Here is a 20,333-nt window from a genome sequence, read left to right as displayed (position 1 = left end):
TACCAGATTAGAAAAAAATAATTAAAACAAGAAGCAAGTCATTCACATAGTATATAAACAAGATCAAGTACTAAGATTATTAAAGCCTTACAGTAAAGCAAGTACTATGAGGCAGAACGCAAACAGCCATTAAGAACTACAGAAGCAGCAGTACTTTTATATTTGCCATTATGTGGTTTGTTCCCAAGTCATGTCCCTCACCATGGAATTCTACAGTGAAAAGCATTTGGAAATAAACAAGTTATTTGAAGAACTGTTCTGACAGAAATGTTAAAATTAAATTTCTAGTTATGAAACAGACATGACCTACACCAAGTCCCATCACTAACAAAAACATCCCACTGCCTAGGTTCTAAGGTATTAACTAATGTATATGACCCTGCACAGACAATTTATGGAAGTTTTTCCAAGTTGACATGAAGGAATGAGTCCAAATTTATTTTAGGGAAGATTTAAGTCCTCCTAACAGTCGTTTAGTACAGTTTTAAGTGTAGCTGTTACTAGCTTTAAGAACCAAACATGTTGTTTGTGGCTGCTTTTTTTTACAGCAAGACAGAAACACTGCATATTTAGAATGAAAAATAATTTACATTTTATTGGAATACCAATACATTAACCATGTTTTTGCAGATAGTCTTCCTCCTTTAAGCATGGTAACATCCAAATGATTGTCAACTTAACACCAAGTGGCAGCTGTCCCCTGCTTATGAGCTGCTTCACTGCCTGTATATCCTTTTGGTTGCTATAAATTGGACTATCCACTTTAGTAGTCCATACCTCCAAGCCAACAGATAAAAGGAACAGACTCTTCTGAACCCACTCTAAGCATTTCCACAGCATTCACCATATATTTATCTATTAAGGTTAAGAAGCCTGAAAAATAAAGACATACGCCCTCATGGTGCAGCTTTATCACACTGTCAGTTTAACCCAGCAAGAACATGTGCAACCATTAAAATAAGCTCAGTGCAGTAACTTAAAATAGTTTCACATGCCAGCACAAATAACAGTTTGCTAAGAGAGCAAACAATAGCCAGAGCTGGCTGATTGAGTGGCATGTATGTGTGAGAAACCAGTCTCTTTTCAATTTCACAACCTAAATGTATTTAATGTGTTTTCTGTATTTGCATCAAGTCTGTTCAGAAGCCTAAGTAAAGCAGAAGTAAAAGAACTACAAGTTTAATTTAGCTGTCTGTTAGTATAAAAGGCAGTTTGTTCCATGTAAATGCAGCAAAGAACTAATGTATTTGTTTTGTTTTGCATTTTAACATAATTACCAACTTTGTTCTAAAACACCAGACCTTACTTGGAAGGGCTATTTGGGGTAGTAAGGGGACAGAAATTAGTTCAGACTCCTGAACGCCTTTTTTGAACTCAAACCCTTAGAAACACCGATCTGTGTCCTTTGACATATTATTTATTACTTCTTTGGTTACTCTTTGATTCTGCCCCATTCCCTTAGCAAAAAGCTACAGAATCATGTAAAAGTAAACAGCAATAGCTAAGCAGACATCAGGGTGTTCCCCAAAAATTATGGATATGTGACCGAAATCCACAACTGACTGTCTTCAACTCTTAGTTTCATACACACTATCTCCGAGGAGGATGGGTGGAAAAGGGAGGAGTAGTGGGGAGGCCCATACAGGAATGAGGAACAGGAAAAATGCAATCACTTTATCAGAGCCAATCCCTTTCCCAGGTTTATATATATGTAGATTGTAGAAAATAGTCGATATAAAGGGGAAAACACCCAACCCCCTTCTACTTTTCTTATCAAGTCTCCTCTGAAACCATTGGGGCTGGAGTTTATCGACTGAGACAGAGCTTGAAGAGTTGTCTTACAAACTACCACCAAGCAGAACTCAAAGCACATGAAACTATGCTGGTGGTTTAACTTAACGTTAAAGTAATATTTGTAAACGTATTCACGACAGGGGCTTAGTATCCCCGCATCTTCAAGGCTGTCATGACAGTGAACTGCTCAGCCACGTGCCCCTTCGCTTTCCACAAGTATCGTCGCACACTTGTTTAATTAACCACCCCTCCGACACGTCCGTGGGGTGGTGGTGCTCCAGCTTCCCGTACGCGCTCCCCCTACGTGCCGGAAAAACCTCCCCAGGATCATCTCCGGCCCTCGGGGCTGCCGTCCGCCCCAGCTCCGCACACCCCGCCAGCGGCCGCCACCTCCGCACTGGGGGCTCCGACGGGGATTTCCAGCGAACACGCCCGGGAAGCCTCGCGATGGCCTCCCCTTCCCTTCCCCGGGAGAGCCCCCCGCCCGCTGCCCTCCGACGTGGCCAAGCCAGCAGCAGGAAGGGCGAGCGGCGGCGCAGCGAGACCCGCGGCGAGGCTGCACCGCCCGGCCGCCGCCGCCCTGCGGACGCGTCCCCCGGCGGCCGGGGGCGGAGGTCACCGGTGTCGGGGGGATGGAGCCGGCGGTCCCCGCCCGCACTCACTCACAGGATGCCGGAGCAGGAGGTGCACACGAAGCTGCCCACGGTCATGTCGGTGTAGGTGGGGCCCCGCTGGTCGCAGTCGAAGCACTTGCGGTTGGGCGGGAGGCTGCTCATCTCCCGCAGCAGCTTCAGGTGCTTCTCCTCCTGCTTCCGCTTGGCGCTCGCGGCCATGGCCCCGCCGGCGAGGGACGGCCCGGCACGGCGCCGGGCCCCGCTCACACCCCGGCGGCGGCGGCGCTCCGGGACTCGGCCGGCGGGAGAGGGGCCGGGCGGACGGCGGGGTGAGGGGAAGACAGGGGAGGAAGGGGCGGGGAGCGCACAACCGGCGCCTGCCTGTGGGCCCGTGCGGGAGCGCGGTGGTTGCTGACGCGGACGGGCGGCCCCGCGAGGGAGGGAGCGGGCGGGGGCCGCGGCTCGGGAGAAGCAGCAGCGGCGACGGCGGCGGCACCGGGCCCGGGGCGGCGGAATGACGAGCCCAGGCGGAACCTGCGCGACACCTTTATGAGCTCAGCGAGGAGATGGCGGCGGCGGCGGAGCCCTGCGCGCCCGCCGGTTGCAGCGCCCCCTGGCGCTTGGGAGGACGCATTACATCCCCTCCCTCACACCGCGACCCCGGCCCGGGGCGGCGCCAGCGGCGGGGCCGAGTCTCCCCGCGTGACCCGGCTGGGAGCGGGGAGAGGGCCAGGGGCTCAGTCCTGTGGAGAATCCCAATGGAAAAATATCAGTAGAAAGGGAGCGCATTTAGACTTGTCTCGGGGAGGAGGGGATGGCGTCCCCGCTCAGCGGGGTGCTCGGGGGGGGCTGTTCCCGCACACAGCGGGGTGGGCGCCTGGCAGTCCCCGCCGCCCCTCAGCCCCCTGTGGGCTCAGGCCGGCTGGGGAGAGAACGGGAGGTGCTCCGTGAAAGAATGAGCACCTGCCTCGTCCTCGCCCCAGCCCTGCCTGTATCCCTCTGTGGCCCAAAAGACGGGAAACTGAGTCACGGAGCGTGGCGAGGGCGGAGGCGCTCCGGTCCCTTCAGGGGCTTTATTCCCGTCCCAGACCGGGTGCCCGGGGGTCCTGGCGGCGGGGATGACCCGGGGGACGGGCTGGTGGCCCAGGTTCCTTGAGGATCGTCAGTGCGGATTGCAGCGAGCAGCGGATTTGTGGGGAGAACACCCCACGGGGTCTGGCTTTCTTGGGACAGAGGTGAGAAATACACAGTTTTCCTTTGGGAAGTTGGTGCCCGGCTGGCCGTTCCCCCATAAGGGGAGAGAACAGAGCCAGCAGTCACGTACGTCTGGTACCCGAGAGGAAACCTCAGTCAGCCCCCTCATCTACAAAATACGTGTTTGTTCCGCACAAAGTCGCCTAAAGGAATACTTTTAAACAGTGTGCGAAATCAATGTAAAAAAAAAAAAGTCAATGCCCTTAATGTTTTAGTGATTTCATTTGCAAAACACTCCAGCAATGCTATGTATGATTAAAATCTTTTAAGGTTTAATGATTCCCAATGCAATGTATTTAGGGTCAAGTTTTGTGCCCCTGACATCAGTACACATAGGAGCAAGATCTGATCCACTGTATTTTCCTCATAGTTTTAGTTAAAAAATCTGGGACTAGGTGTTCAGCATCAGTAATCTGTTCTTCCTCCTCTTACTCCTCTGGATGTGATAATTTACATGAGCTAACCAACCAGTTCTACGTTTTAAACACAGAAGGCAATGTTCTAATTTTTTTCCTAGTATAGATGGCAGGAGCAGGTCAAAGTGAAAAATAAGCATCCCTACATAATCACCAATGTTTAAGTAGCATTCCTAGGAATAAACAGGAAATATTTCCAGTCTTATAAGGACCAAATTCTCACTGCTTCCTCTAATTTTTCACTTCACTATGAAATGCTGACTTTCTTGTTATTCAGAAGGTTTCATTTCTTTTGGCTTTTACGAAACATGCTAACATTGTACCTTTGCCAATGACCTCAATTACCTAAAGCAGATGACCTAAATTTAGAAAAAAAAACCCCTGAAGGTTAAAAAACAAGTTTATTTTTTATTTCCTGGAAAATCCTTTGGAGAGCAGTGATTGGCCACACACCTGCTGCAGCAGAGAGTCGCTTCATGCAGCCAGGTTTTGTTTCAACCAGAGTCAAAGGTGGTTTGTAACTGAAGCTGGAACATGCAGCTTCGACTGCTCGTGTCACGACTGTACTCACGTGAATGTCACACAGGAACAGCTGCTAATAAAAACGACATCATTGTCATTGACATTGTCAGTAAAATGTGGAACTGAGCTCTCAGAGAAAATCCTAGCACTGTAAGTCAATCAGAAAAATCAGTAGGAATCTTATGGGTCCAATTTGTTTTGTGATGAAACAGTTATGTTGTTATTTTGGTGTTTGATACGCCTGTTGAACCAAGATAGGCTTACATTAGTAGATAAATTATCTATGTTACCATTACTGTGTTTTAGAAACCACTTTTCGTAAATGCCAAGCTTCTCCATTCTGTATCTTGTAGAGCAAATTTACCCCAGGAAACTACAAAAATGAGACTTCAGGGATGTGTGAGGATACACTGTGTAACAAATGAGATCTGTGAGGTTCAGGTTTTCCTAGACTCTGTGGGCACACCTGGCTCCAAACCTTGGGCTCCTACAATCAAGTATGTAAATCTTACCCTCGTGTTTCCCATAGGAACCAGTGCCTAAGGAATACAAGGCCCTATGTATAACTGTGTGTAACACTTTTAACACACATAGATCTAAAAACTGGCTACAGTAACTTGCAGCCCTGTTTCGCCTCCCCACAAGCAATAACCTAACTTGCGCTCCCCTTCCACTCCCGTTTTTTCTACTTTTTGCTGCTCACAGCTAGCATTAATTCCCTCAAAGCAGCTGGCCTGTCCTTCCTCTAAATCATTGAAGGAAAATATCCACAAATAATATGCATTAATAAAAGTACTTCAGTTTTACTCCTTGATTTTCTTTTTCACTATGTTTCTCTGCACTAGAAGCCAAATTTCCTTTCGTGCAGCTTCTCTGTCCAAATTTGTTCTTCATTCTCTCCTTCTAATGACTTCTGCAGTTGGAAATATATTGGCCAGCTGTTTATTCCAGAAGTGCTTAATCCCTGCTGCACCTGCTACATCTTTTAGCATTAAAATTAATTTCTTAACAAGAGGTAAAACAATTATTTTTTATACTTGCAACATTTCTCTTTACATAAGAAACAGGATTTAATATTCCAGTCGTGGATAATAATATCTGAAAGATGTTGCTTCAGTAAGCTCTTAAATATGGGCCAATGGGGTATAAATTATAATATACAAAAACATAATCTAGAGGATTTATTGTCAGGACTAAAAGAAACAAAAGTCTAAGAATGTACATTTGGGAGATGAATAAGACGTTCTCTGTTTGCCACTAGGATTGAGGTCAATAATATCCACTTTAAAGCAATTAACGCAGCAGGATAAGTGACGTGAAAATTATCATGCTGAAAGGCTAATGGGCTATTAAATCCATCTTGCTTTACCACTGATGGGCATACAGAATTAATCCTGGGATTAGGTATATCGGATTGGTGGTAAACTGCTACTTCAATATTTGTATATGAAGGGTTTTCTGAAAATGCTAGGACAGAACACAGCCAGAATGTTCACTGATATGCTCTATTCAAAGTTCAGTCCACTGAGCATAAATTAGTGTGTCTGTGCCTGGCCTTACTCAAGCAGTAGCTTTTTATTAATGAATAGATACATATTGGCAAGCAATCAGAACAAGGGAAAGTCATAGTAATGGTTATATAAATCATACAGCCTGTTGACAGTTACTTAAATCTGGACAATTCAATGCAGGAATATGGTCAGACAAATATGATTCAATTACAACATTATCTTTACTTGCAATGCCATTTCCCTTGGACATTTCCCACTCACTGCTATGACATTAACATTGTAAAAAAAGGTAAATGATGGAAAGCCCTGCCTTTACCCTTAACAGCTGTGAATAAGAAACTGACCTCACAATAAAGAGGAAGGCACAGTCACATCAGCTTGGGATGTTTGTAATGAACAAGTTAGTGGTCTGTATTTTTTAATGTCATCTTTTATTTGTGTGACATACACCTAATTCATTTGGAGTAATACAGGATAGGAAATTCAGTCACCATATGATTCTCTTCCTGCTTTCTAGATTGGCCAGTAATGTCGAAAGGTTATCAATATTTCAACCTTGCCCCTTTATTTGACACAGTTCTTGAATTTCCATCATGCCTTAAGTGCACAAGATCATGTTCCAGTTTGTAATCACAGACTAGGCAGTGGAAAGAACATGTCTATATACAGTTGCAGTGAAGGCAAAATATCTGTCATAGGAATATCTTGTATGCAAGGCAAATGCATTTAATTTTTAAGTTCATCTTTACATTTATTTTTAGATAATATGCCAATGTTTCTATTACTGTTTTTTCTTTTGTATTGGTTTATCATTAATCTATAAAATCCTGTAGTTGAATGATGCTTTATAAACTGTCACAGAAATTTTGGTAAAATGACTGTTTTGTGCATCCTTTCAGAGGAACATGCCAGAGGAGAGTGGAACACTTTAAACCACAGAGTATATTCATATTTGATCCCGTAACAGCAATAGAAATATAATGGTAAGTCATACAATATTTCTCATTTGCTGGAGCATCCTGCAGGAATGTTGGCACTATACAAGGCAGCCCAGAGTCTATGGATAGAAGAAAGAAGTTGTGGAACTGATATGGGCAAAATGACAAGCATGCAAAAAAAAAACCAAACCAGCTTTAGGAGACAGATGTGAAAGACAGAACTTGATGGTGACAAGGTAGTTCAAGTCTTCAACTATTTTGGTTCTAAATTAGAAGAGGGAGAGAAAGAATCTAAACAGACATCTAAACCCCAACAGCTTCTGTAGTATTTGGCTACATAAAGTACTAAACCAGGAAATGTTCTCCCAACTCTGAGCAGGAACAACTTAATTTTCACATTAAAATTTAAAGACTTAAGTTATTTCTTGACCTATAAATGAGATTTGTGTTTAAAGCCCAATGTATTTTGAAGTTCAATTCTTCAGTACCTTTTCCACTTGATGGTGAGCATTTCCTGCCTGTTTTCTGTAAAACTCCCATGGGAGTGAGGAGAGGCCTTTGCTGCTTTTCACTAATGAATCTAAATTATTGATTAGTCAGTCTAATTTGTGGAAACTGCTATTGGTTAGTGCTTCTCTTCAAAGTGCCTTAGATTGGACAAAAAGAAATATAAGTAATTTCTCAAAGATATTCAGTGAGGGAAAGAATATTAAAATAGATAGGAGAAACAGCATATTCAGCCAGTGTTCTTTTATTTACCCACATTTTAAAAAACTCACATTCTCCTTCATACTTCCCTAGAATGTTATTTCAATAAACATTACTTGACGTCTGATTTGGGGAACATTAGAGTAGAATTAACTGTTCTGAGCAGATATCTTGTGGTCCTTATGGCAACCCTGAAGCAGTGTCTACAACTGGAGTCTAGAAAACAGTTCTAATTCTCTAAGCTGCCTGATTATATAAAGAATGAAAAAGGACAAAAAGAAAAAAGATGCAGAGTCACAGTTCCCAAGACAAGACACAAAATACCTGTCATGCACTGCATGATCTGAAGCACTGAGATTGTAAATCTGTGACTCCAATGTAGTAATGTTTGAGTCTTGCCTGATAAAGTTTTGTACACTCCACTGCACAAATCAATGAATATAAGAAGTATCAGAATAGGTAATCATGAAAACATCCATTTAGACTTGAAATGGGGTGAAAAAAACCACTATCTGAGTAAAAAATGAAGATGGACATAAAAAAAGAAGGAAATACAGGAAATAGAGTTTTTAGATGTCAAACATTCAACTAGAAGAATACAGAAGATAATCTATGTCATGTGATTATGGGAAAACTAATTGTTTCAGTCACCCCATTTATGAAAGAGTACAACTACAAATGGAAAACAGATTCTATGAATTTACTGTAATGTTTCTCACTATTTTATTTAAAAATCTGAGATCTTGTCACCAAGATTTTTTCCATTAAACTTTTAAGAATTTGTCTCATTCAAACTGCAGAGAGAAGGGCTTTATGACTGGTAGCAATAACAGATAAAAGTAAAAGCACTAACAAGATACACAACAGACAAAAAGATCCCCCAGAGAATGTAGCACAGGCTCCTGCAGCTGCAGTGAGTGGATATGGATAATCCCTGGTACCTGCAAATACCCTCATAGGGAAGGTTTGCTGCAGGAGAAGCCTAATCTCAATCCATACATGGGAAAAATAATGCTAAACCTAGTAATGTTTTAGCACTTTCTCTCCATGTCATTTTCTTCAGAAGCACAGACAAAAACCTTCACATTTTTTTGTTTCGAGTAACTGCTTTAACTAGAAAAATGAAACCCCTGACACTCAGGCCTCTTGTACCTTCTCCTGTGCAGCAAGAGCACCTGCAGTGTCTTGCCTTGAACTGGGTTTAACACTGCAAGCCATACTTTTAGTTACAAACAGCTGTAAAAAAATAAAGATTTCTTTCAAGAATGCATTCTCTGTTGAAGTGGCAATGACAGACATGTCTCTTGGAAACAATGTGTGGGAATTGCAGCTAAGAAGGTTGATTTTGAAAGCATTTGTCAATTAGAAAAACTCTTTTTTAACTAGGAGATCAAAAAGAGAAATGCTTATCTTCATGTGACTTAACCAGAATGTCTTGACATGAAAAAGAATGGTTTTTCATTACATGACAGGAATATTTAATACTTACTAATTACATGTTTAAATAAATTTTAAACAAACTAAAAAACAACCCAACAAAAACCCAACAATGAAACAACCACCAGAAACAAATGAATAATCAGTGGCACGTTGTGCATAGTAACATTCCATGGACTGTGTTTTGGAAATGGGAAAATTGGTGGGGAGAAGGAACCTGACAGTTAAGAAATCATTACAAATAGGGAAACAAATATTACAGAAATTGTTAGGGAAACATAGTATTTCTTATAAAATAGGACTTTTAATGAAGCCTCTTGTAATTGTTAGAGTTTGTAACCCTGTTAGAATATTTTTTTTTAGATCTCTCTTCTCAGTTTACCCTGACTTTCCTAAATTATCAAGATCCACTTTATGACTACACAGAGGTTTAACATCCTGCTTCTCTTTGTATGTGGTTGTTTCAGACCCCAATGCTTTACTAATGAAGGTCCAGCTTTCCAATTGTTCCAGTCTGATGTATTCATAGACAGCTTATAAATACTTCTCTGAAACCTTCAGGTCCTTGTTCCCCCCTGCACGTACCTCTGTGCCCACAGATATCTGCCCTGCTGCCATGGGAACACATGCAGGCAGGAGACAGAGGAGATGGAGGAGCTTTGTGCATTGCTGCACACTGCAACTTTGCTGATTAGGATTGTAAACACTCAAAACTGAAGGAATTTAACCAAATGAACAACTAAAGAGGGAGGTTTCATAGTAATTATTGAAAAGTTTTCATTGATACTGACCTAGGCATTTACCAGGGTAAGCTAATTTTACATTCCTGGACAGAGATCACTGTTCAAACCCACCTGCCTAAAGCCTGCCTTAGCTCTTTCTGTATTTTCTTGCTCTGAAGCACATGTGTTTTGTTTCTTTACTGCAGCCTCTCAGCATTGCCAGGCAATACCCACAATTGCCCTTGGTACTCTAGACAGCCAGTGTCATCCCTTTGTGTACTGAAATCCAAATAAACATTTGTCACAGCTCTTTGGAATAACATCTTCCTGTTAAATGATGTATTGTGATGCTTCAAAACTGAAAATTATCTTGCAGCATAAAATTATTCCTTGCAGTTTTCAAAAATTAGCTAGTAAGAGTCAGATAACTCAGCAGTGTGTACTGTCACTAGGAACAAATCCTTTCTGCAATAAGGGGGATTTTCACTAAAGGAAAAATTTGAAGCTTATTCCAAATTTTATCAAAATTTGTTTTTTTTGTTGTTATAATTTAATCGCTGATGTTTTTGGTTACTAGGAAATTATGAGTATAGTACTCCAATTAAGAAAGAAAAATGTTCAAACTTATTTTTAAATACCCTATTTTTATATATGAGATCAACCAAATTCAACCTGATCCATGATCATCTCCTAAACACATAATCTTACAGCTGAGCTTGCAGTGGGCAGTTGAAATAACCAAGGAACTAACTGGTTTGAAAGAAAACTTTCAAATAAATTGTGAAATAAACGACCTAATTCTGAAACCTGGGAATAATCAACCATTTGCTACTGATCTAGATTTCCATGAACTTCAGCAGTCAGGCCTGCTGGTCATGCAGGAGAGAGCCTGAATCAAGGAAATCCTCACAAACCTCTCTTGGACATTGTGCCTGCAGCCACAGGACACTGTCAAAGCAGATTCACAGCAGCTGGGAAAAAAATGTGCAAGGCTGTGGGTCTTGAAGTGAAACTGGATGGGTGTGGGCATCTAAGTTCCTTCTAAAGTAATCAGCAGCAGTAGAAGCAATAATGAATTGCCATGGGGGGATCTGCTAAGTGTCAATATGAATGTCATCCTTTCTTTTCTTCTCCAATTGTTGTCTCATTGCCTGATGGCCACAGGTTGTTGAAAACTGCCTGACTGAAAACATGCTGAAATAGCATAACATGATATTTGAGACAGAAATTAAATATTTAACATACATATTTACTGCAAAAGAAACATTAAAGAAAACTGAACTATGCTCTCATATTATAAACAGAAAATGACAGAGGAATCATTCAAATTTAAACCCATCATCTCCCTAGCAAAGCAAACCTAATCAAATTATAAAAGTAGCTCTCCCAAGCTCATTGCCACAGTGGTTGCTCGATCAGAAAGTCTTTGTAATGGAATAGGAAACCTTCAGACACACTTTTAGATTAAGCAACTGTGTTTTTCCTGATGGAGTATTAAAAAAAAAAAATTATAAACATTTCCAGTTCACATCACTTGAAATTAAAGATAATAATTTCCATTAACATTCAACTAGCTCAACTAATGAAGCCATTTTCTCTCTGGATTTCTTTCCTTCTTAAACATTCTCTGATATTGGACTCATTTTCACAAATAGTTTAGTCCTGTTGTCAACCCAAACACTGATATTTTTGCCAGTAACTTAGAGGATAAAGCTGTTCCTCCTAGTGCTACTGAAATAACTACTAAAGTAACTTCATTTCTTTATTTAATCACCAGAACTTTTAGACAAATCCTTGCCCTCTGGTGGTGGGAATGCTTTCCCTGGTTAATCCTCCTGACATGACTAATTCTGGGACATTTCCTTAGTTTCAACAGTAGTTTCTTAATTTTGCAGAACTCCCTCTGTGCAGGAGACACTCCACAAGAACAGGTTGCAGAATGCTACCTCTAAACTCCAATTACTCTGAATTTTCTCTCAGGTTTAGGTCTACTATGGGCAGTGGTGCTCCACCCATGTGTCTCCTTCAGTCTCGAGGAAAGCACACTGATTTTTCAGTCCACTTGGCTTCATTGTTTGAATAGCAATATCCCCTGCATTACCTCAGAGATATTAATCCCAAATCTGAATATGCCCCCACAAATCCACTGTCTCAGCATGGCAATGGGTCTGTCCTCACTACCTGCTGTGTGGCGTCATTCGCTAGAAATGGTCAAATAAGTGAGAGCAGAACATTTTAAAACTTCTTAACTTCAGAATCTCATCTCCTGTACTAGTCACAAGTATTTAATTGCTCCCTTCTCTAAGGTTGAAAAATTGCCGGGGCACTTTTCCTTACCACCCAAGTGCATGGCATGGCCTACAAAAAGCCACATATACATTGACAAACTTTAGATTTGATTCAATATTTCACTAAATATGTGGGAATCGTGAAACTATGGAACCTCTTGCCAGAAGCAAGGGATTACAGCTCACCATTGTCTCTGAAACAACTTGTATTAAACAGTGTTAATGTTCCCTGAAGGTGGATATTGAAACATTGTTTCTGAATGTTTTTGGAGTTTTTTGCAAGTTGCAAACTTTTAGCATTCAGAAATGCTACAAAAACACTGGCCAGGTAATTTAAATTACTATTGAAAATAACATTTTTAATAGAAACATCTACCTACTGATTCAATTCATTTTGGTTTCCTATATAAAGTAACAAAATTAGGTGCTTTAAACCAAAATGGTGCCTTCAGGACAAAGAGTACTAAACTAAAAAGGTCAGGTAACAACTAATCTAAAGGTTACTCGAGTAGAAAAACAAATGTTGCCCTGATTTATACAAGCATCCCAGACTAATTAAGAGATAACACTGGACTGCAGAGCCATTGAGATACCCCTTAAAGGGGAGCTCTTAAGCACCTTCAAAACTCAATGAAATTTTAATCTTATTGGAATTAAATGCAAAATTCCTCCCACATCAATAAAATCAAGATTTCTTCTTGATTAAGAACATTGGTATAAGTGCGTACAACTGCCAATGAACAGTTGCAGAGGTAAAGAATAAATTTTAATTTCCATATCAGAAAAAGTAAGGTTCTGTAATTGTCCCCAGATTGAGCAACAGGAGCAAAAGATTTAATGTATCCAAAATAAACATTTGATTATAAACCTGTAAATTCAAGAGCACAATGTCCAGCACAGCTGCCACAGACTGGCAGAAACATTACACTTATTACACAGAAATATAAAGGGATGATAATATTTACCTTCTCCCTAGAGCTATCTTTTCCCCAAACAAGAGCAGCTGTTTTTATGTGCACCACAAAGAGCTACATTGCAGTGTGCCTGTGATTTAGTAATCACCAAGAGCCTTCAATAGTGCTCTGATTCTGTCACACAGAGCAGCTGTTCCCACTCTGCAGCCTCAAACTACCACAGGGGCTATTTACTGACCAACTGGTGAGCACTGGATCTTTAGTTTCTTAGTCAAGCTGAAATGGGAAAAATACAAAACTAGTGTCATTACATCTGGGGAATTGATTTGGAAAGATAAAACCAATCTGTCCTTATTGAGAAGTGTTTGCTTCTTGACACTAAATGCATCTCTTAATATTAAACTTCAAAGCTCTGATGCATGAGAACCCAAATAGTTCAGAGCCTCTTTAAAGTTACGGCAGCACTCAGTAAAGTTAAGGACAAGGAAAAGTAGGGCACTTCTTATGTTCCTGTGCTGCATCATTCCCTCCCTCTGCCCTGTAAAACACAATGACAACACACCTTTTGATGTTTTGAATTCTTCATGGCTTTGTATGGCAGCATAACACCAGAGCACCTAATTTAAATTTTTGATTTATCATAAAACCCAAGAGATTGTTATAAGAAATAAAAAATAAATGTCATAAACCAGTAAAAACTTTTACTTTTCACCAGCAATTTCAAACTCTGAATTAACACAGAGATAATTGTGAAATGATTGTGTTTTCATCTCCTGCCTTTAAGTCACAGCAACAACTTACACAGTTATTCCTGGACTTTTTTTTTTTATTAAGAGAAAATTGCAGAAAAACATCTGGTTATTGTAACCAGAAGCTGCAGTTGAAAGCAAGGAGACAGAACGGGGTAATCAGTCACATCACTGAACTGCTGAGACACAGGAGCAAAGGCACAAACTGAGAACAGAAGCAACTGAAAACAGTACATGAAAGCATATTAAGAAGTTTTTCTCCAATTACTTAGGTGGTACCAATAGAATAGAATTTCTCTTACCTTTCTCAAAATAAAATTGCTTTTACAACACTTAGAAAAAAAAAGAAAAACAACAAAGGATGTAGATGACAGAAACAGAGTAATGTCGCCGCTGAAGATGAATAGATCACACAGACCCAGGACGAGGTGTGGTGAAAAGAAGAGAAAGTTTATTTTTCCTCCCAGGATTTATAGGCTTTTGACCATGGCCAGGGATTGGATGGTCAGGATAACACTTTCTCACTGCACTGGCCATGAGAGATGCCCATCACAAGACGTGTATCAGAAAGAATGTACACATATCTATGTTTACAGTTACTGTCCTGGGAAAGTCCTTAGAAAACTATGTTAGCAAGCTCAAAAGCTGAATTTTCAGGGCGACAGAGTAATCCAAGACCATTCACACACCGGATTTATCTAACATTTGGAGAAACAGCAGGTCTAGGTTACTAGTGTTTCCTACTGTTTAGTGAGTTTACAAATGTAGTTTTTGTAACAATAATCGAGTTCTTTAATGGGCTGCAAGAATAAACTGTCCTGATTCCTTTCTGTCAGTCATTATTGACACTCTGCTCAGTTGTCCCTCTGAAAGAGAAATAAAACATGATTATGAAAGGAACAACCACAGAGAGACATAAATGCACTCGTACTCAGCACCAGTGCAAGCAGGTCACAAAGCACTTTCAGACAAAACTGCCATGGAATATCATGAACAATGTTTCTGAGCTGCCATTTTCACCACACTTTGTAGGTCAGGACAATCTTTTAATTATGCTATGGTTTATGGCTACTGATTCAAAAAACAAGGCAAAAGGTTAGCAATCCAAAGTATGTAAATCATCCCACTACTACAGCTGTAAATCTGTAAATTAAAGCTGTAAATATATGTTGAGTGTCAGATCTTAAAGCACAGATACCACATAAAATGCTTTTCCAACCTTTAGAAACTTGAAAATAGGACACACATTCTTATAAAAACTCCTTTTTCAGTCATACTTCAATCAAAACCCGGTCCTTTCTTTCCATGTCCCCAAAGTGTCTTTTCATTTGATCTCAATATGTTCCATACATGTGCCATACAGTAAATTGATTCGTCTTGCATGCATCACTCAGCTTTAACCAGCACAGTATTCAGTAATTCAGTTCTCTTAGGATTTACACCCACATTCCAAACTATAAAACCAAAGGAAGTAGATCTTAATAGATCTTAATTGTTTTTAAAGGTAAACTAACTGAAATTTGCTTCTCCATCTCAAAATACATAAGTATGTAAATAAAAGAAGTAGAAAATAAATAAACTTCAGTTGTAAAAAACCCACCTTCACTATTGTCCTTTTAATATAGGTAAAGAGCAACAATCTCTTCTGGAAACTAAAAATAGCATGAGTAATTTTACCATCTTTTCACATTTTGCTCTTATTCCCCTGGAATATAGTGACCTTATTGGCTTTGCTTATGTAAGTGGTAATAGATTGCCTAGATGGAATTTTTCATTTAACACAAGCAATTTTTATGCATATTTTTTGCTGGGCTGATCTTTCTGCCCTCCTTTTTGTATCCAGCTCTCACTTGTGTGACTTCTCAGCCAGAGGCAGCAGGAAGGTCTCAATGCTCTCCAGCTACATCAGTGTTTGACACTGGTGAGATGCAGGGCACTGAGTGCTGGAGACACTCGGGGGTCACACAGACTCCTCCTGCCTAAGAACCCCAATAAATCTGCTTCCACTGACAGAGCTAGCACTCACTGCCACAGCACAGACCTGCCCAGCAGCTTTGGGCCAGGACCTTTGGCTGCCAAAGTGTCCTTCCCTAAATGGATCTGGTGGGCCAAAGGCAAAGGATGTGTTGCCATGGGCTGCACTATCAAACTTGGATGAGTGATGACCTGATTTTCCCCCTCCTTTTAGTGAAGGCACATTCAGTTACCTGGTGTCTTCCTCTACAGTGAGTGCTCATAATGGCATAAAGTGGGAAACACTTCCTGAATAACTGTTCTACATCCAGCCTCTTCCTTGCAGGGTTCAGACAAGTTTGTAATAGACTCTCACTCATTTTTTAAGAAAATTATTCCAAAAGATAGGCAGTTCTCACACATCTGCTGCCCTCTGGTAGGCATGCTGAGTTTCTATGACATTTAACAGAAACGTCACACAGGTACCTGAGTTATTCCTAAATGTCTGGCCATGCACTTTGAGTTACACTAAAACAGCTACAGATCCTGCAAACAAAACCAACCCTGGTTTCAGTGAATCTAATACTCCAGTCATGGGACTGCTTAAATCAAAGTACATGGACTAAACAGGAAAAGTACCAAGAAGAGAAAAAAACAAAAGGCTTATCTTACAGCCTATCATGAAATCATGTTCTCCAATTTCTTTAGGTTCAGGCCTTCACAATCCTTATTTTCACTTATTTCTCATTTTGAAATGCAGGCATTTTTATAAATTTTAAAAATCTTTCAGAGTGCGCTCCAACAACAGAAATCAATGTGCATGGCAAACAAAATTTGGATTAAAGCAGTGAGACCTCAGAAGTTTGAATCCCCAACAGTGTCAGGATCATCATCACACCTGATGTTTTCACAAGATGAAGGATACCTCAATCCAGATACAATCCAAAGGCTGATGTTACATCCATTAATTCAACTCAGCTTACTAACAATCCTCTCCAAACAATCTCCAAGGAAGTATTCATGAAAGCTGTTTCTCTACAGTGAGACTTTGTCACAGGTCATTAAACATCACTAAAAATGGTCTCCTGTGATGTACAGAAAAAACTTCTCGGCCAAAAGGCAAAAATTCAGATTAAGGGTATTTTTGTTACATTTAGGAAAATGAGCAAACTTAAACATTGTGCAAAAGAAAAATGCTTTATTTAACACCATATATGGTTTGGAAGTTTCAAGCACTGAAGACCAAAAAAATGAACTGTATTTTGCTTTTCCAAATACACCTATATTCAGCATGGAAGCCATTGATTTTTAAGATACACCAGAAATGTCTTTTAGCATCTAGTTACTGCTGACTGCCTTTTCAGCTGCCAATTCTTGTTTGGGTTTTGAGTAATCCCAAGGTCTCCTGTTCTCTGTGTATCCATAGAGCTTCCGCAGTGCCACGCGTGCAGCCTCCTCCTCTGCAGCCAGCAGGGTTTCACCAGGGCCTTCAGCTAAAATCTTCTTATCACTTGGGGGAAAAAAAACAAAGTTACAACCATTTCCATCATGAAACCCTGAGCACTGCTGTGTACCATGAATAAAACACTGGTTTTTTCTCCAGTGTCTGTGAACATTGATTTCTATATACATACAATGGACACATTTCTGTTGGTCTTTCCTGCAAAGATAAGTAATTGTATATTCAGCAATGGAAACTCAGATCAGAAATGTGTCCATTCCCTGAAAGAACACTCTGTTCATTTAGGTTCCTAACACAGCACTGATTCTTTACAGCACTTAATTTGCTAGCCCTGATAAAAATGTGCAAATTCGTTACTCTGGTTAGCTTAAACAGGAACTGAAGTGCTTTTTCTTTTCTCCTACGTGCTATCTTTTCTCCTCCCCTGGTAAGGAAGCATTTCAAACTGCTTCAAAAGGACTGATAGAGAAGCTTTCTCTGTTATGAAAGATGTGCCCATGTCTGTTTGACAAACACCTATGGGCACTAAATAGGAGCAGTTCATGAAGGTACACCAGGGATTCCAGAAGAGAAACAATTAAAGTTCCTTTCCTTTTTATAAGATACATCTTAGAAGGTACAGAAACCAAAGCAGAGTAAAGCACAACAAGTTAAGGCAGCCTTCCCATGAGTTGATCTGCAGCTCCTTTAGGAAAGCAGCAGAGATGTGGATTCTGTCCTGCCCCACAGGAACAATGGGACTGAGACAAGCACAAATGCACCAGGGACAACTGGCACTTCCTAAGTCCTGCCTGGACACAGACACTCCTATGGTCCACAGTACAGTGCTGCTGATTTAAAACTTAAAATCTTCTCTGGAACTTAGAATGAGTCTCTCTTCCATCCCACCTCCTCTGGTGTCTCTTTATGCCTACCTATACCCTGGAAACAGCTGTGGCCCTTCCAAAGCCATGCAGCTATGCTGTTCCCAAAGTTCCTGTGTCAGATCACTCAGAATGCACCCCAGCTCTTTAGTGTACCCTGTTTAGCCTCTGGAATCCTTAATCAGAGACTGTCTGTGTATCAGCATTGTGAGCTATGGCCAGTGCTTAAATGGCTCATTTTATATGGGAGTCACTATCAGGTTTCTTTTCTGGAACAAGTTGACCAAAAACCATGTGTAGAAAAGTAAAAGACCATCTTCCCTCCTTCCCACTCCTCTAATTAAATCCATTTAACTTTAAATTAATATTGCACTAACCAGTACAACCCGACAAAGTAGACTGGCAGAACTGTGCTGACTCCCAGCTGCCTGGTAATTCTTGGTTCTGGAGCAGAGATATTCCTCTTGGTCAGTTCTTCCAGAAGTAAGCCCATAGGATTTACAACTTCCCAGATCTCAAACAGGTCTTTTCCAATCAGCTGGGGAATAAAAAAGTCCTAAAGAAGAATATTTAGAAGTTACAATTAATGAAGATTCTGGTGTCTCCTAATGAAAATACAGTATGAAGAGACAATAACTGATGATGAATTACTGAAATGAATGATAAAGCTGCCTCAGTGCCCCATCCCAGTGCTCAGCGTCTCTGATTTTGGTTTAGCCACTGCCAGACTTGTGCCCGGGGCAAAGTCAGCCCCAGAGCCAGAGAAGGGACAACTCCAGCCTGAGGGACGAGCTGTGACAGCAGAGGAGCTGTGACAATACATGGGAATGTGCAAACCCACAGGTCGTTCACCTGTTTGGATCACTCTCGTCTGTAAACAGCTCCTTGCTCTTACAGACACCTCTCAATGGTCTCCTATCAGGAGGAACATTTTAACAAACATTTCTCTATCACAAAACTAAAAATAAGGGAAAAGGATGACTGAAACAATAATAGCTGTTAAAACTACTTTGTCACACTGAATTTCAATATTCATTTTATATATATTTATATTATAACATTTTTTATGAAATATCTCCAGGGGCTTGCACTCCTACATGAAAAACCTATGAAATCACCCATTGATATAGAATGGAGTTTTTTAAACTGAAGATATATGAAACCCTACAAGGAATATTTTCATTACATGATAGTATAGTGCATGGAATATAATGTTTTCCCTTTTCAGCAAATATTAATATCACCATCATAAACCAGAAGTATGTGATTTTATGTATTTGATCAGCCTTCTTAATGAAAAAAAAAAAAACAAAACCCCAGCTGACCACCACCACCAGATCTCATTGTTAAATTGTATCATCACAGGTATTATGAAACTTCTGCCAACTTCCCTGGATCTCTCCCCATCCAGATACAAACAAGCTTTTAATGAACTTACCCTGACAAAGATTCCGGTTCTCTCGGGCCCGCTGCTTTCCAGCAGGGCTCCTATCACAGCCAGGAACGTCCTCTGCAGCACATCTGGAGGTGCAGGAAAATCCCTGCAAAGCGCCAGGTCCTGTATGGCCAGGTTTTGAGCCACATAAGAGACGAGTTCCTGACTGGTAAGAAAATTAACCAGTGCTTCTATGCCCTTTGCAGGTAGCTCTGGGTAGGCGCCTTCAAAGCACTGCGCCAGGTAAGAGCGGGCGAAGCGCAGCCCTCGCTCCGCCAGTCCGGTGTTGTCCTGGAGCTGAAGAGCGACCGCGTCCTTGTCCAGCCCCAGCTGCCGGCGCCTCGCCTCTTCGCTTTCGATGTAGCAGGGGTTAACAAACGCAGTCTTGAGAAGGTCCAGGGCGAAGTTTTCCTGCAGCCGGTGGCTGAAGGCCTGGATCTCCGCGTGGTAATCCCAGTTGGGCTTCTCGGACCTGCGACGCGGAAAGGGAGCCAGCTCAAGCACAGAACGCGTTACCTGCCCCGCGCCTCTCGAAAGGGCATTTATTGATCTTGAATACCAAACCCAGTATTTAAATCCCTGGGGTCAGACACTGCCGGTTCGGCATTCCCGTCTGCCTGCCCCGTTCAACCCGGACTACGCCAACCTGCGGAGCTCAACCCATTCTGCTCCAAAGCGTGATCAGTCCGGGCCTAAACGTTCTGACTTCCCCCTTTTTTGGGGCCGTCGCACCCCTTTTTTCTCCAAGCCCCG

At 41.3% G+C, this 20,333-nt stretch overlaps 2 protein-coding genes across 13 annotated transcripts in view; both read right to left on the bottom strand.

The window, feature by feature from the left end:
- The window catches only part of AGFG1 (ArfGAP with FG repeats 1), a 36,374-nt gene extending 33,481 nt beyond the window's left edge, over positions 1 to 2,893 (bottom strand). For 11 of the 12 annotated variants that reach the window (XM_015637474.3, XM_015637475.3, XM_015637476.3 and 8 more), the window contains exon 1: positions 2,461 to 2,893. In XM_015637474.3, coding sequence (XP_015492960.1) covers positions 2,461 to 2,627 — 167 coding nt within the window. In that variant the 5' untranslated portion in view covers positions 2,628 to 2,893. Of the gene's footprint in view, positions 1 to 2,456 lie in introns of all 12 variants that reach the window. The other variant, XM_015637482.3, reaches the window with a different exon arrangement.
- A 14,103-nt stretch (positions 2,894 to 16,996) lies between these two features.
- On the bottom strand, positions 16,997 to 20,165 carry MRPL44 (mitochondrial ribosomal protein L44; the record flags this gene model as incomplete). The annotated part of the gene is made up of 3 exons (XM_019007738.1): positions 16,997 to 17,330; positions 18,523 to 18,701; positions 19,584 to 20,165. Coding segments are annotated over 3 exons (933 nt in total), but the record flags the coding sequence as incomplete, so codon positions are not given.
- Between the last annotated feature and the right edge of the window lie 168 nt (positions 20,166 to 20,333).

The sequence above is a fragment of the Parus major genome, chromosome 9 (assembly GCF_001522545.3).
Source record: "Parus major isolate Abel chromosome 9, Parus_major1.1, whole genome shotgun sequence".
NCBI classification, from domain to species: domain Eukaryota; kingdom Metazoa; phylum Chordata; class Aves; order Passeriformes; family Paridae; genus Parus; species Parus major.
Note: the sequence above shows the minus strand (reverse complement) of the source record. Positions and strands in the feature narration are given on the sequence as shown.